Source organism: Aptenodytes forsteri, unplaced genomic scaffold (assembly GCF_000699145.1).
Source record: "Aptenodytes forsteri isolate BGI_AS27 unplaced genomic scaffold, ASM69914v1 Scaffold82, whole genome shotgun sequence".
Classification (NCBI taxonomy): Eukaryota; Metazoa; Chordata; class Aves; order Sphenisciformes; family Spheniscidae; genus Aptenodytes; species Aptenodytes forsteri.
The window spans coordinates 2728880-2746240 of record NW_008795490.1 but is presented as its reverse complement, the minus strand read 5'-3'; the positions used below and the strand labels follow the sequence as shown (position 1 = coordinate 2746240).

Below are 17361 nucleotides of genomic sequence, written 5' to 3'. Positions count from 1 at the left end.
GTTGTCTCATCTTTGCCTGCCTTTGTGCAGTAACCTCTTCCATTGTTAATAGGCTTCACGTTACTGACAGTGGAAACCAGTCAGCCATCCCTGTGACAAGAAACTATCCATGTAGCATTTGGACAGTATAATACCTGAGTGATCTCACTATAATGCAAATCCTGCAGGGTAAATACAGATCTGATCAAAGTGAGATCAGAACAGGGTCTGAAAAGTACTGTAGAAGCGCTAAATACTGGTGTGTTTTTGTTATAGAAATTCTAACTTTGGATTTAAACTCATTGTATCTAAACTGTTGGTTTAGTGCTTTTTATTTGAGATGAGATTACTGTGAGGGATCTTAGATAACACTTTTATGCTATATTCTTTGCAGTTTAGAAATAGATTACAACTTGAAAATGTTTTCAATCCAGAGAAGTCCAAACCAATACTTGGAATTCTCAAATATCTTTGAACTTTAGAGAGATTTGAGTAGTAGAGTAGTTTGTGACTACTTGTTATAAGGCTGACATATCATTCTTTATTGGGGAGTTACCTCTCTCATAACTGAAAATATTGGTACGTATGGGGTTGGTGTTTTCTTTTTCTTTTAAACGGGGCTGAAACCATCCGCTTGAAATGGTGGGTCTGCTCAGATAGGACTTCAATTCAGTGGGTAACAATGCTTGCCTTTCTGCTTCATCAACACATTCAAATTTTTACTTGTTAGCAAACTGGTCCTTTTTCTTTGTGCACTTCTTTTAAGGAGTTAGAGAATGCTGTTGAAGGATGGACAGATGACCTTGCACACCTCTCTCTGCTGAAGGAGACCCTGTCTATGTATATCAGCGCAGATGATATCTCAATCCTCAGTGAGCGCATAGAGCTTCTGCACAGACAGTGGGAGGAGCTGTGCCACCAGGCAAGTATAGTACTGAGCACTGATATGAGTATGCAGGCTGCAAGTGTTGGGAGAAAAATTGAATGCGAGTGGCAGCTTTTAGAAAAGATGCATGTAGGCACACTCAGATTCAAAACTGAACTCTTGCTAAATCAGGGAAAACGTGCGTTGAAATGCTTCTTTTAGTTACTGCTAGTGTTTCTAGATCTCTTGAACTTTGTCATGGCTGTGAGGTCATATTTAAGCAGCCTTGAAAAACCAACAAAAAAGTCACACTGTTTGCTGTGGGACTGTGGCTTGACTGGCTGGGGAAAACACAGAAGTAACACAGTTTACTATGCTTTGGTGGAGGAGCTGTGCTCAGAAAGGATGTCTCCTCCCCGCTCAACATTACTGTATTGTACCTTCAGTTCTGCTGATAGCTTCTGCTTCTTCAGACATTGGTGTCTGCATTTCTCTTAGTCTGAAGGTGACTTGCTTGGCAGCAAAATGAGCTGAGGAGTACTGTTTGATTTTTTTCAGGTGCGTCACGCTATTAGTGTTTTTCTTGCCTCCATTTTGCACTTAGAAATCCAGGTAGTGGAGTCTCCCTCACCCAGCTTTTCATATTATCCTAATGTTATTTCATAATGTGGTTCAGTAGAGATTGCAATCCAGACATTCCCAGGGCTAACTTTGAAATAGTTACCTCACGTAAGGTACCTGTGAAGGCTTCAAAAACACCCCCAAAGTAGGAAAAATGCTTCACAGTTAACAGCACAGAACTCGTTGTGAGTTAGTTGCTTTTGAATGAGCCAATGTAGATAAATCTGAACTACGGTGTAGTTGGTACATGTATGTTTATGGTAAAGGAGGGAGCCAAGTAAAGAAGTTTTATCTTAGTTTTGTGCGTACTGAATGTTTCAGGATGTAACCTAGTGCAACACTTTGTTCAACTGTTACTTATTTCCGGAAAGCTGCCATCAAGTTTAGAACCACAAAAAGGAAACGCGAGATCATGTGTATGCCCCTGTTAAACCTAACATGGTAGTTAAAGAACACATCACTTTTGTTTATGAAAGAGCAGATGCAGTCTTCATCTTCTCAGCTGAAATGCTGATATAAAGTCAGAAACAACGCAGATTACAATGGGGAGGAAGTAAGTAGTTGTACAAATGTCTGAAACTGGAGAGATGACTTTGCTTACCCTCTGCTGCTATTTTGATTTCAGTGTCCATCTTTGTCTGTCTATTACTATTCATAGTCTGAGATGGTACCACTGCTATAGCAATTTCTTAAACATAGCAGTGCTTTCCTTCCTCCTGTATTAACTACAGCATTTGCCTGTTTGATGTTTTATGCCTGTTCTTTCCTGTCAGGGTACACCTCAGTCCTTTGGAATCTCTCAAGGTGTCATGCCCATTCAGGAAAAATAGTCATCTATGAAATGAGTGTATTTGGACTCAAGTAGAAAATTGCTTGTGTAAAATATAGTGTATCTTTGATTTAACTTTGTACTTACAAATCATGCTCATGCACAAATTACACAATCTTTTGGAGTTTGGCCTATGCTATGTATATTTCTATTTTTTTGCTTTGGTCAAGCATTTCTATCTTTTTTATTTAATCTCTTAGACTAAAAAGAAACCATTAATACACTTAACATTTATAACATTTTATAAGTGAGCAAAAATTGTAAGAAAATTTATTTTTTATCACCTAATGAAACCTTTGGGTTAGAGACATTATAAAACAAGATATTAAGCTACTGAGCATAACGCTTGGATGCCTCTCTCTATGCATAGGATGTAGCTAACAGGAAACCTGAGGTTAACATTTACCTCTAAACTCACAGAGTCACGCAAAGTTTTTGCAGTACAACTCCAGTTTGTTTTAATGGCCAGTAAGTGGCTGGAACACTTTTGCAGGGCCACAGGAGTTCACATTGAGGCAGAAAGTGTTTCAAGCATCACTTAAATGCATTTACTATTTTGTTTTTATTTATACTCCGCAAATGTTTTAAGGTCTCCTTACGTCGACAACAAGTTAGTGAGAGACTGAATGAGTGGGCTGTCTTCAGTGAGAAGAACAAGGAGCTCTGTGAGTGGCTGACACAAATGGAAAGTAAGGTTTCTCAAAATGGCGACATCCTTATAGAAGAAATGATTGAGAAACTTAAAAAGGTATAGTGAAGTGCATGTACACTTACATACTGTTCTTTAACTGCTTACTTGTTTTGTGTTGCAAAGAGGATACTGAATTAGCTGAAATGGAGGTTTTACCTTACACTGATATTTATAATTTTCAGTAAGACTGTGTGTTTGTGGTGTTCTCTCGCTATGCAGCATTTTTCCTGTCTTTCTTGAGGTGGGACCTCCCAGGATACCAGAAAATTAAGTGAACGGAAAGTCAAAGGCATCTGAATGCTTTACTAAATGTCCAATCAGAATTGCCTGTAATGAGTTTAACTGTAGCAGATATATTTATAGAAGGCATTGTGTTTTGTTTTGGGTTTTTTTTCATTCTTCTGATAAAGTTGTTCTTGGTTATACATTTAATATTTAGGAGGTTGTCTCTCCGCTGTACCAATCACCAAAAAACCAGCGTTCACTGGTATTTTTGTATGGTTCCTTTGGTAGTGTAGAGCAGGGTGTATTCAGAGTAAGTACCCTGACTTCTGATTGCTCTTTACTGTCCAGGATTATCAAGAGGAAATTGCTGTAGCCCAGAAGAACAAAATCCAGCTACAGCAAATGGGAGAGCGACTTGCTAAAGCCAGCCACGAGAGTAAGGCATCAGAGATTGAGTACAAACTTGGGAAGATCAATGACAGGTGGCAACATCTTCTAGATCTTATTGCAGCCAGGTAAAACAGTTGTTTTGTTTCTAAGTGCTATGTGGGACAGATTAATAAGCTGGATGCCATGAATTTAAAATCTTTTTATTGTCTGCCTTTTCATCATTAACTGTGAAATGAGTTTATTCTTAACCATCAACACATTTCGGTGAAATTCACCTTCCTGTTTTACTTTACAGTACCTGACATCATTTCTTCAAGAAAAGTCAATTCAAAACTTCATCTGCTAGAATGACATAGGATTGGTTGCAGTCAGATTTAGTGAACCTTGCTCCAGTACCATCTTACTTCAGATGAGTGCTTAAAACTGGGTGCAAATGTAGTTTTCAGAGGAATTGAAACAGTGCTTTTGTAGTTTTGGATTTCGAGAAGAGTGGTTCCAAAACTAAGTCTTAGTTTTTCTGCCTGATTATTTTTTCACTGATGGAGAAGAGTAACTGCAGGTAGACGCATGCACATTGGGCTTAACAGTTCTTTTTACTCAAGGTCACAAATATAACAGCAATTTTCATAACAATCCTGTATTTCTTTAAGTTGTTTGATAGGTGAAGAAACTGGTTTATTTGTTTCAATACTTTCTGTTGAGTCATGCTACAGCTTCCCTCCCATTACTGACAATAATTTTGTCACAATTTTGCACTTCATAAAATGTCCATATACTTTATATATTACACTTCTGTGATGTAAGGATATATGAATTAGTAATACTTTAGTCCTGTTAGCAGCAAAAGGGTTTGTTTAGTTTCGTCGTCTTTTTTCATCCTGTTCTTTTTTCATATAGTTTTACTGCATTCCTGCTCTGAAATCTGTAAGCATAGGAGCAGTAAATTTTATGTAAGCAGAAGCATTCTGGTGGCTCCAGCTCCTTTTATAGTGGTTCATTTTAAAGTAATGAACACTGTATATTTCTTACAGAACAATTAAGCCAGGAAGTGGTGCATTACGGTCGAGGAGCCTGCTGGTTTCAGAGGATGTGATACATCACCAATTGTTGAACATAAAGTATATTTGCTGTATTTTTGTGTTTGTCTTTTGAAACACCTACTCAGACAAATGTTCAAATAATACCTTCAGGAAGTTTCTAGTGAAAAGTGATTGCATTCAGAAACTGTAAAACGCATCTTTAAAAGATCTGTATTGTTGATTCAGTATTAGAGGTTAGTGTCCTCTACAGGGACAGGTCAGGGTTCAGGATTCTGTATCATCCTTGGGGTGGGGAGATATAAACTGAAATATTATACACTTAAAATTTCTCATTCTGTTATCGTAAAGCAGGGTGTCAAGTCCTAGTTCTAAACTAATTTATGTAAAATATTTATTTATTTTTATTTCCAGATCATTTCAACTTAGCCTTCTCAACTAGCGTGCTCAGCACTATCATATGCATATGCAATTGTCGTGGTTTAATTTCAGTCGGCAACTAAGCACCACGCAGCCGCTCGCTCACTCCCCCCTACCCGGTGGGATGGGGGAGAGAATTGGAAGAGCACAAGTGAGAAAAACTCATGGGTTGAGATAAAAACAGTTTAATAATTGAAATAAAATTATAATAATAATAATATGATAATAATAATAATATGATAATAATAATAATATGATAATAATAATAATATGATAATAATAATAATATGATAATAATAATAATACACAAAGCAAGTGATGCACAGTGCAATTGCTCACCACCCGCCGACCGATGCCCAGCCAGTCCCCGAGCAGCGGCCCCCCCGGCCAGCTTTCCCCAGTTTATGTACTGAGCATGACGTCACATGGTATGGAATGTCCCTTGGGCCAGTTTGGCTGTGCCCCCTCCCAGCTTCTTGTGCACCTCCAGCCTTCTCAGTCGGTAGAGCATGGGAAGCTGAAAAGTCCTTGGCTGGTGTAAGCATTACCTAGCAACAACTAAAACATGGGTGCGTTATCAACTTTGTTCTCATCCTAAATCCAAAACACTGTACCAGCTACTAGAAAAGAAATTAACTCTATCCCTGCCGAAACCAGGACAGCAATTAAACATATAACCCTTTCCACTGAAGTGCTTACTGAAGTGAAGGAAACTCTGCAAAGTTTGAACATTGCATTGCTGAAGTTGGGAAGTAAATGGTGGAGAGGTTTGATGCTAGGTTGTGGAAATTTTGTAAGTTCAGCTGTAGCTTAGGCTGATAGCAGTTAAAGCCCAAGTTGTTGATTAATGTATGTACAAAGTATTTGTACTGATGTCTAATTTCCACTGGACAAAAGGGTTTGCATCCCCCAAGATAATTTTTAGAAGGCTCCAGAGGCTCTTCAGAATATGTTGTTAAATATTGGGGTGTGTTCCTGTTACGATATTTTGGAGTTTGGAATGTATCATATAACATGATTTTGGCTGCGCTCAGCTAGTAAATGCAGATTAATTGTTCTGGTGTTGAGAATGAAACACATCTTTTCATATTCTGGATCCCTGAGAGCATTAATAAATTATTAGAGACTGTGTGCTTTTCTGCAAAGCTACAGTCATCCCTCGCCTGGAGCATTTTTCTTAGTGCTTTGTTTCCTACAGCTGTGAAAGAATTGAAAGTGCTCTATGAAAATGCTTCAGTAATACAGTATGGTAATATGTGTCCAGGCTGAATCTTTACCTGTTGATTTTATGCTGTGTGGTGGAACTTCTCCATTCACCTGTAAAAGCCTCTGCCTGTCTTTCTGTCTGTCTGTCTGTCTTTCTCACATTCTGTTTCCTTACCCATTTTTTTTAATTGCTTCTCCATTCTGAGGAGGTCTGTAACTGCAGAAGAGACAGCTACAGTAAGGTAGCTGTGTGTCTGCATCAGAGATCTCTGTTTCTGTCTTTCTAGAACATTTTCATCCTTTCAGATGAATTTTTCTGATGTGTCAGCCCGGTGCAAAAAATGTTACAGATGTTTACAGCCAGGAAGCAGTGCTATTGCTGCAACTGCTCGGGCTTTGCAAAGAAGGCTTTGTTGTATGTGTTTTCATCCCTTCCCCTAGCACTCACGGTCCACATTCCTGGAGATCAAGTCTGGCACATGTTGATGAATGCAGGTTTTATTTAGAAACATGACCACTTGTCACCATTCAGTCTCATGTTATCAAGCAACGGCTGCTAACATTTGTTTGGCGTGCAATATTTTCTGTACAGTACTCGCCAGCAAAGAGAAGTGTGTCCCCCTTTCCTCCCCCCGCCCAAAGCACAGTGTTTGCAGGCTTTTGGAGTGGAAGTTCTTCTTTTTAATGCTGGAAAATTTCATGGTGGTGGCAGAGGACTTGCATGCTGTGAGGATGGCAGAGGACGGCAGTGTGGATTCAGATCTCCCAGACTGTAATTGTGATATCACAAGGCAGGCAGCTATTTTTGTTTGCTTTTGATTGATATGATTCTTTCTGAAGTCTTGGCTTGCTGGGAAAACAATTGAAATATTGATATGTAGAAATCACTACCTTAGCTAGAAATTACTGTTTTCTGCTCAGTTTAAAATAGTTGACAGTGATAACAGCATACTTTGTTTTACAGCTAATACTTTTGGATCACAGAATAATTTTTTGTTACTGATGCAGACTTAGAACTAGTAAAATCTCTTAGCTGTCTAAAAGAAACTGTAGACTGGTTTTACTGCTGTTTTTTAAATACAAGAGCATGTACACACATGTGAGAAAGCAGACTTTGTATTTGTCTGCTCAGTGTTTGTGTCATCAAAGGGGCATGGCTACAAGTGAAAGGCAGAGAAGGAGAGGCTGTAAAGAAAGTATTTCAGACTTATCAAAGCTGGTCTGTCCTGTACATATTAATTACTGGTTTGTAACTGCATGTAGTACTTGAACTCAGCCTACATCATCTTGGATTTTTGATTCAGCGTCTCTTTTTCCCTCTTCACGTTATCTTTTCTAGAAGTTTTGCTGCTGTTGTTCAGAGTTCTAGAAATTTACTCTTTGAAAGGGGAAACTGTGGTCTGAAGAGCAAATATAACTGGCGGTACTAGGGTCCTGGTACGCAGTAGTACTGTACTTTGGACAATAAATCTTTTTTAATGATAAAAAGATTATTTTTAAACTGATTTTTTAAAAACTGATTTTAATAGTGTAATATTTTTCACTGTTTCATAGAGTAAGTGTTTCTTGAAACTTTGTCTCCAGTTCCAAGTAGATTTTTTTTTTAACTTTTCTGCTTTCTACTGGCTTTGTACAGACTTAGCTAACATGCTCTTACTGACTTTTTTCATGTTGCTTTTAAAGTTTAATATTAGTAACCAGCTGTCTAAATGACTAACACAGTAGCTATGAGTATTATATGATGCATTGTTATGTATTTACAGGGTTGTTCCTGTTTAGGTTTAAGTGGAATCGAAGGCTGTTTAATTTAGGACTAGTTGAATTAAAGGTATTTGTGCTTAATTTCAGCTCCAAGTTGTTCTCCCACTGCCTTTTCTTAGTGTAAAATAGACATTTTAAAGTTATTACTTTCTTGGGGAAACTGAGGTACAGTAATTGGAACATGGAAACGTAAGCACCGTAAGCCCATTCAAATTTTCAGATGAGTTTTTGTCACTAAACCATAAAAACAAACAGTTGAATTCTGCAGTATTTTCCTTTCTGAGAGTCTTAAGTATTTGTGAAACGTAACAAGACTGGTGTGTGTGTGTGTGTTATATAAAAAAACCAGCCTTTAAAACCACCGTGTCATGGGTCCAACCCTTTTACTTCAATGTGGAATCCTCATTATCAAGGAGAGGAGTTATCTCAAGTCTCTTGCAGTAACAGGCATAGCGCTGCAACAAAAGCATGAGATGATTATTTGGAATAATTAACTGTTTAAACATAATCTTGTAAATGAAGTCTCAAAGGGTCAAAATTATAGTTGGCTAGGGATCCCACATACTTGAATAGTTTACAATTTGATCTTTGTCTCTAAGCAGAGGTTTTAGTTTCATTAGCTTTCAGGCCCTGCCATTAGCATGGAAAGATAGGATTTTGAGCTGTTACATTTTTAAAAGAGAGATATTTTTGTTGCACACACATTATGTAATTATTTGTACACAGGCACAGTATTCAGTGAGATGAAGAGCATAAGCATCTTGCCTGCTAAAATTCAGAAGGAAAACTGTTAGACATGATGGATTACATCTATTATTTGTTTGTGGATATGTTTTCAGAGTAGCTAGAGGCACAACACTGTATTGTAGTTCAGTCAAAAAAAGTAAGCCCAGCATACTCCAAGAAGCACTTGTTTATTTGCTTCTATTTGTACCATGGGCAAGGAACCTGTCATGTTAGACTCAGTACAAAAAAAGAACAGTGTTAACAGTAAATGTAGCGGGGGCAAGAAGGGAGTTGTCCTTTTTTTTTTTTTTTTAACTTCTGGAATTTAGGTGCAGGGAATTGTAACAGTCTGGCAGGAGGGCTGGTTTAGCAGTAGGTTTTGGTTTTGGTTGGAGTGTTCTTTTAGTATGTGGCCCTTCTTTTACTTTTTTTCTCTTGAGTAACTTAAGTCCTGTGACTGAAAATAGCTCTATTTGGGCCAGGGTTGTTTTTTGCTCTGGCAGGTGTGTATTCCCATGCAGTCTGCTTAAGGCAAAAAGGGCATTTTCTAAATGACGGGCCCTTTATCAGGTATTGCAGGCAAAATGTAAATAAAATCTGGCACAGAGGTTAGGGCACTATACAATTGCAAACAAGAAAAGCCTGGTCCACCGCTTGGGCTTGCAAATGATAGAGTGACATTGCTTCTACACAGGGCTGACATGACTCATTGCTCCCATTCCCACTCCAGCATGCCTGCAAAGGATCAGCGGCACCCAGCCTTGAAAATCTAAGCAGAAAATGGGCAGGATTTCGCTCCTGCAAAATGTCAGAAACTGAAAAGCTGTATGTGAGTTCCAGAAGAGTGATAACGAACTTTCTTGCTCACCTTAAGAGCAAGTTTCAATTGGTCCAAACCCACAAACCATTGTATGTATTACCATAGGTGGCGAGGAGATGGTGCCCCCAGACATTGGTTGTTCTAGTATCTCTCCAAGGCTAAATACATAGCTGTGTTTCAGGATAACCTGATGATGGGGACTGGGACAGTCTTTCAGCACAATTGTGTTGACTTCAGTCCCTTCATAGCCAGATTTTCAGATTACCTAGTTTTTTTCCAATTACTAAGAGTTTTTTTCAGATCACAACCCTGCAGCTGTTGGTCATGAGACTTTGGCAAGGAAGATGCATTCGAACTGTTCTTAAGCGTGTTTGGTGCTAAAGAGCCACAGTTTGACCATCTGTGATCTAAAGAGAGGGCTAGAAAGAGGCAAAAATTTGAAAGATTTAACTTTTAAGTTTTTAAGTTGACATTAAGACCCCTGCATTTCTTTTTGGTAAGAAAAGGACACCCATATTATACTCTTAATGGTCAGCTGCAACTACTGCTTTAAATATGGAAACACTTGATAAATTTGCTGGTTAGTATTACAGAAAAAATGTGAATTGCTCTGTTTGAATTATAGGATAGTCAGGTGGCATTTTGTTTGTCTGACGAATCTGGCAATCTTGTATTTTTCAACCCAATTTAGTCAGGCTATTCCCAGCTGCACTCGCCTCTTAAAGCTTTCTGATACTGAAACACTTATGTGGAAGAGCAATAGAAGCATAAAGGGGAATGTTACTCAAAATTGTTTGTGGTACTACATAAACTGAAAAAAAAAAGCTTAGAAACAATTTCAGAATCTACTAATGTATGTTATGTAACATGGTGATAGGAAGGAGAGAATTACTAACAAGACTTTTTTGCAGTTGAAACAGGCTGAAGGAAAAAATATCAAGATAGGATGAAGGTTTAGTCAAATTTTCCTCACTCTCTAAGCTTAATGTTGCCTTGAATAAAAAACCCCACTGTTTAATTTTTCCTGGCCATTGCTGTTGCAGGGTCAGGGTCTCAAGAAAAATACTACTTGGAAATTGCCATGCAGTTACATTCCAATTTCATCTGTTTAAATCTGAAGTAGTCCATTAAGACCAAGAACAACTTAAAGCAGCCCTTGGGATTCAGGAATTCTCACTGAGTTCTCAGCTGGATTTCTCTCTCTAAAACTTACTTATTCAAGAACAAGTCTTCACACTGGAACAGGTTGCCCAGAGAGGTGGTAGATGCCCCATCCCTGGAAACATTCAAGGTCAAGTTGGATGGGGCTCTGAGCAACCTGATCTAGTTGAAGATGTCCCTGCCCATGGCAGGGGGGTTGGACTAGATGATCTTTAAAGGTCCCTTCCAACCCAAACCATTCTGTGATATGTAGTTCAATGTTTAGAAATCACCGGGGTGAAAAAGGCCTGTTCGCTCAGTGCACTCCACCACCAGTACTGGTTAAATGGATAAGTTATTTGTAGTCTAAGAAGAACTTTTGTCATCTGTTGGTCAAATACACAACTAAATTACTTAGATTGTTTTGGGCTTTTGGTGTGTGTGAGTTCATTAAAAAAAAAAAAAAAAAAAAGGTTTCCTTTCTTAACAAACATTTAACTCAACTGATAAAGGTACAGAAACTTTGAAAATGTTGTCTGGCATTAGTAAGCTCTTAGTTTTTCTTAACCAGAACCTATGAATGCAGGACTATTTGCACATATAATATACTTCTGTTACATAACAAAGGAAGACTTCAGAACAGAACTTGCCATCTAAGTTGAGTTTCTCTGAAAACTTCCTGAAACACATGCTGTGGAAGTTCTCCTTCAGGGTGTACTTATGCTGCCTTTTCTTTTTCTTTACAGGGTAAAGAAGTTGAAGGAGACCCTCGTTGCAGTGCAGCAGCTGGATAAAAACATGAGTAGCCTGAGATCTTGGCTTGCCCACATTGAGTCAGAACTGTCCAAACCTATCGTCTATGAAACTTGTGACTCTGAGGAGATACAAAGGAAGCTAAATGAACAGCAGGTAAAATACAACACGCTTATCAGGTACACGATGACATGGGGAGAATCAAAGTAGAGTGTCCTTGAGCTGCCCATACCCAGCTCGACGCTGAGAGGGCATGAGGCAAAGAAGTGTTTAAATATCAAGGCAAGTGGTACTTACTGTGTCACTTATAGAGCCTTCTGCTGGCTTTGACATCGAATACACCAGGAGCTGATTGACCTTTCCGAGAAAGGTAAGGCACCAAGAGATGTAACCTGAACCAGTTATTGCAATTGTTTTTCCTTTGGGGTTTGTGGGTTTTGTTTGTTTGTATTGTCTGTTCCCAGAGGCAAAACTGACACCTATTAGACCTTGCAAATTTTGCACATGCTTGAAAATGACTATTTTTTATCAACCGTTCTAACTCAGTTTAATTTTGCAGCTTGTTTGAGAATCACTTTGCACGCAAAGATGCATGAGCTATACATGTGAAGTTAAAATTGGTTGGTTTATAGCACACAAAGCCTTTATGCAGTGCTAGAACAAAATAGTCAACACTGGAATGGGCAGAAAAATGTCGAATCAACCAGTTTTTGGCATTAAAACTAAAGTTAGTCCTAAGAAGATTCACTATACTTTCTCTCTCCTGTTCCACTTCACTGCCCAGTGCAGTTTTACCTAGAAGCACATTGCTGGGGAGGACTGTTGTTCTGTGGTGTTCCTCTTGGTTATTTATTGGCAAAAATACCTTTCTGGTTCCTCACTGCAGATGAGTTAGATGCTCTCCTGAGTTCTTTCTCCAGAGGAGAAAGAAATGCGTGGGAAGAGGAGTGCCAGAATGTTTTGGGGATAATTAATTTATGAAGTGTACAAACTGGCATTTTGCTCTTTTAAGCTGAGTGTGGGACTGAGACCCAAGAAACCCCCTCAGAGTTTTTGCCATCTCCCCAACTGATTTGCTACATGGCTGTGCAAAATTGCTTATTACTATTCTAGATGTAATTTACATAGGGATGATAATTTATAATACACAAACATCACTAATGAGTGGTGTTTCTGAGACAATAAAGTGCTGGGCAGGGCTAAACATTGCTATCAACAAAGTAGATGCTTGAGATTTTTTACTAGCATCCCTATGCAGGCATCCCACAGTTTGTTACAACCACTTCTTATGGGACTTATTCTGGGCACAGAGACCGGTGTATCCCTGCCTTCTGCTGTTTCCTTGTGGTGATCCCCACGTAGTGACAGCATGCAGTAATATTCTGTAGAAGTGTGAGTGGTTTAATTTGAACTCCAAAGGGGAGAAATAGAGGTGAATCTTATCCTGGGAGGATGCCATGTTTGGAAACTTGATGATGATTTGATTTGATAACACTGGAAGCTATGGTTATAATAATAATTCAAAAAACCCAACCACCTTCAATGTATGGCAACCAGTATTTTTATTAGTTGGAGGCTATATCAGTATCCACTGCATCTCAGAAGGCCAGTATGTTGGCCATCTTCTCAAGTATTTCATCCCTCTTTCTTCTTCCGTTAGTGATCTTATGTTTTTTTCCATGTTTGATCTTCCACTGAGGTCATGTTATCTTCCCTGCTCATACTGCTACCAGTTGTTCATATACAAAATTACGTTAAAAATATTATGCTGTGGAAGAGGAGGGCCAAATTCCATTTCTGTAATTCCATTATCTACTTCTCAGCATCTACTTCAGCCAAGAATCAGCTTTGCAGATTGCTGGTCTCTGTAGTGAAATTAAAAATACAATCGAAGCTGGATATCCCGGGGAAGGTAGGGTAACTTCACTGCAGTGTTTTCCTAGGGTCGCAAACTGCATTTCAAGGATTACTTGTTTACTTTCTCAATCTGCTACCACTTGAAATGTGGAAAAAATGGTATTTGCTTTTGGGTTGATAAAGGAAAAAAAGCTGTATGTGGGTGACAGCAGTGCATAAAAGTGATGCTCCTTTGCGAACTAACCCAAAGGCTAAATGCTCTCTAATAAACATAGAAAATTTTAAAATCTGGGAAAGAAATACAAGGCTATGGAGAAAAATCAGTATAGACATCGCTTGGAGAAAGGTTCTGTAGGTGAATAAAGAAGTTTAATCTTTAGGAATCCTCATGACCACCAACCAGCAGTTCTCACTACTGCTCTACTCCAAAACAGCAGAGAGGAGATTGTGTTACCTGAACTTGCTTAACCTCAAGTCTCATAGCTGTCTGGAGTATGTGTTTCATACAGTATTGCATCTGTTTATAGTATCCACCCCTATATAACATTTCAGGCTGGGTAGAAAGAAGAATAAGCACTTGGACATCACGATGAAAGAGTATTTTCCAGGCAAGTGAAAGTGAAAGGGCCAGTGCTGAGGAAGAAGACATTGTGATTTTCCACTTGATGGACTCATGTAGATGTTCACAAAATAGCCTTCTGTTTCATAGATGAGAAGAGGAAATAGATTACTTCATTGAGTCCAACCCCAGTTATCACAAACAACCAAATCAAATGCTTGATACAAGTTGACCTTGCTCCATTTCAAATTTGCTGAGGTTTTTAGATTCTATGTTTAGATCTCATTTCCTGCTGGAAGGCATTTTCAGAACATCATATGGCTATTTGTAAGAAAAGTTCCTCTAGTTAGACCTTAAATGTATGTAGACACAGTATGTTGACACTATATTTCCCTTTGCATATTATAGTTTACTTCACTAGCAAAATTATAAAGAGCAGTTTATCTCTACTCATCCTCAAGCTGCCAAGTTCTTGCTCTCCTAAATAAACTTCCACATCTCTAATTGTCCTAATAGTTCTTTTCTTCATCTGAATCAGAAGTGAACATAGTATTCTAGATGCAATATATCACTTTTTGCTATAGTCACTTAGTACTTCTTTGTCACTATTGGAATTATGTTCTCTTGGCTTTGTTACTGTCCATCATGATTTTTCCATCTAATATCCTGATGATTCATTGCAAATGTAGGCAGAAGTCAAGCAGGATTTCTTTTCCTTGCACTGATCCAACAACAGTAACCAGTTACTTTGTGGCTTGTCTTAACTTGAACCTGTAGTTCAAAACTGAAGCTGAAACACTGCTTCGAGATGAAACATTATCATTAGTGCAGAACAAGCCATTGCAACCAAGAAACCGACAGGAGAAATAATACTGATCACATATAATAAGTGCTAAGACAGTGTAAGTGCATTTTCTTTAGCTGTCCTGAATTTTCCTTTTCCATTCCCAATGAAAATGCTATAGAATTGGAAAGTTGAGGGAAGAAAAATCTCCTACCAGAGATGCACTGTTCAACATGTGCTGCTGCTGATCTCCATGTCAAACATGCCACTTTGCAGCTAGCTTACCTGGGGAAGAGTAGGTTCACGAAGGGTACCTCCACCAAACCCTCGCAGTAGATAAGAACATATTTTCTTGTCACACTTCTCTTACTAACTTGTGCTTTACATTCTCTGTGATAATGGGAAAGGGCTGGGAATAATTCCACCGTTTATTGGTGATGTTGATTAAATGTATGTGAAAGAAGTTCAGCTGAGCATGCAGAGCTCTGGCAGTTTGTCCCAGGTGATGGTTTGGTGTTCATAGTCCCTGGGAGAGCTGTGCATGCTACCAGGTTCTCCTGGCCTCATTGATAACATTGCAACACTACTTGCGCAGATGCAGTCTCTTAATAGGTACTCATTGGATGTTTTTCTCCTGTTTGCAAGCTTATTAATTTTTTTTTTAATAGGTAGAAGAGAAATGCATTTGTATTTATGCATGTTTTGCAATTTCTCTTAAGAATTAATTTCTTCACCTGCAGGAACTTCAGAGGGACATAGAGAAACACAGCACTGGAGTGGCATCTGTTCTCAATCTGTGTGAAGTGCTTCTTCATGACTGTGATGCTTGTGCCACAGAAGCGGAGTGTGACTCTATCCAGCAGGCTACACGCAATCTGGACAGAAGATGGAGGAATATTTGTGCAATGTCAATGGAAAGGCGACTTAAGTAAGTCTAAAATGCCTAGAAATTAGTATTTCCTTCCACAGGCACAAATAGAGGATGGGAGGTATGTTATAGGGTTGCAGTACTGAAGAAAAGGGTGTAGGGGTCAGAAAAAGATCATACACTGAATAAAAGCCAATAGCTGTTATGCTGTGGGGAAAAGAAAGAAATTTTCGGGTTGCCTTTGTATGTGCCTTTATACAAGGTACAGATATCAATTATAAAATTTTGCTCACAAGGCCTTTGATGGAATGATATCTTATTTCCCATGCTTCATAGAAATGATGAGAGAGAAACTAGAGAAAGCTTAGATGATAGCAGTGACTCCAAGAGATTTAGAAAACATGACCTAAAAGGGAGAGTTGTAACACTTGTTTACCCTAGAACTACTGAGACTGATGGGGAAACTAGTTATCGAATAGGTGGAATGTTATTCCAGGTGTTAGGGTTTTCATGCACCTAATGTTCCTCAACAGTTTCTCTTATGTCTGATTTTGTTTATTTGGAAGAATTTTAGGACTGAACACTCATCTAGAATTTCCTCATCTGCCCACTGTAGCTTTGCTGAGCAAGTGTGGGCCGCAGCGCCCGTGCATCTTGGGCGTGATCTGATTTACTGCACATGCTTAGACCATCTGTACACTGCATGCCCATGATATTCAGAAGATTCATTGTTTTCTATCCCCATCTAGGATAGCATGGGTGATTTTGATAGCCGTAATGATGTAGGCTAGATTGGGCCAATGCTATATACTCTGTGCTGACCACTAATCATACATGTTTCACTGTTTGAACTCCTGTATTTATGAAGATCTTTTCTGTACCTTTTTAAGTTATGAATCTGATTTCTGTGATGTTTACACAGTCATATCAAGAACTCCAGGTAAAGTTTATGACTTTTCAAAATGCTGAATTCAACTTTATATGATCTTTGGTTTTGTGGGATATTCCTAATGTATTTAGTAAAGGTGTTCTTTATTTTATGCAAAAAAATTGTTGCTTTTAAGTTGTGCGGCTCTATATCCACAGATTGCTATCTTCAAGTAATTTTATACTATTGCCATGGTAATTCTTGTATAGTGTGATGGTAATTCTTGTATAGTGTGTGTGTATATATATATAAATACAGCTTATAAGTATTATCTTTGACACAGTCTGTCTTGAAAATATACAGGCTCTTCATAGCTTTGTGTCCAGCAAATTAATTCAGAACTATTTTAAGTTAATGTGGAACAATGCATTGAACTCTATTTTACTTTCTTGCAATGTACACATTATGCTATTAGTAGATTTGTACCAGTAAGTTAACTGAGCTATCAGTATTTAGGATCTTTATTGTACTAGAAACAGTTATTCATATTAAAAAGCAACTTTCCAGATGTCAAACTTCAGGTTAAACAACATATCATTAACAAAGGATAAATTTTGCATGGATCAGGTCCTTTTCAGACCTGCATATCTAAGATTTGGGAAAGATATATTCTGTATGTAAAAAGCGATAAAGTTCTGCTGTAATACAACCTGTCCCAAAAAAGATCTTGTTTTTTTGAACCAACTGGTGTTGCAGTTCTTGGGATTTTACAGCCAATTTGATTTCAGGTTCAAGAGTCAGCCACTATTTTTACATACTCAATTTGAAGTCAAATTGGGTTTTTTTAAACATTGGGATAACTTTTAACATTTTTTTTTAAATAAAAATATGTTTACAGTGTATATTGAGAGATAGCATTTTACCAGTTGTTGGTGAATGGAAAAAAAAAAATGTTTGTGTCT

At 38.2% G+C, this 17361-nt stretch overlaps 1 protein-coding gene across 1 annotated transcript in view; it reads left to right on the top strand.

Annotated features, from left to right (window-relative positions):
- SYNE1 (spectrin repeat containing nuclear envelope protein 1) overlaps nucleotides 1-17361 on the top strand; it is a 284071-nt gene that overhangs the window by 240000 nt on the left and 26710 nt on the right. The window contains exons 126-130 of the mRNA XM_019472625.1: nucleotides 746-901; nucleotides 2884-3042; nucleotides 3559-3725; nucleotides 11457-11619; nucleotides 15404-15591. Of these exons, the coding sequence (XP_019328170.1) occupies nucleotides 746-901; nucleotides 2884-3042; nucleotides 3559-3725; nucleotides 11457-11619; nucleotides 15404-15591 (833 nt within the window). The remainder of the gene's footprint in view (nucleotides 1-745; nucleotides 902-2883; nucleotides 3043-3558; nucleotides 3726-11456; nucleotides 11620-15403; nucleotides 15592-17361) is intronic.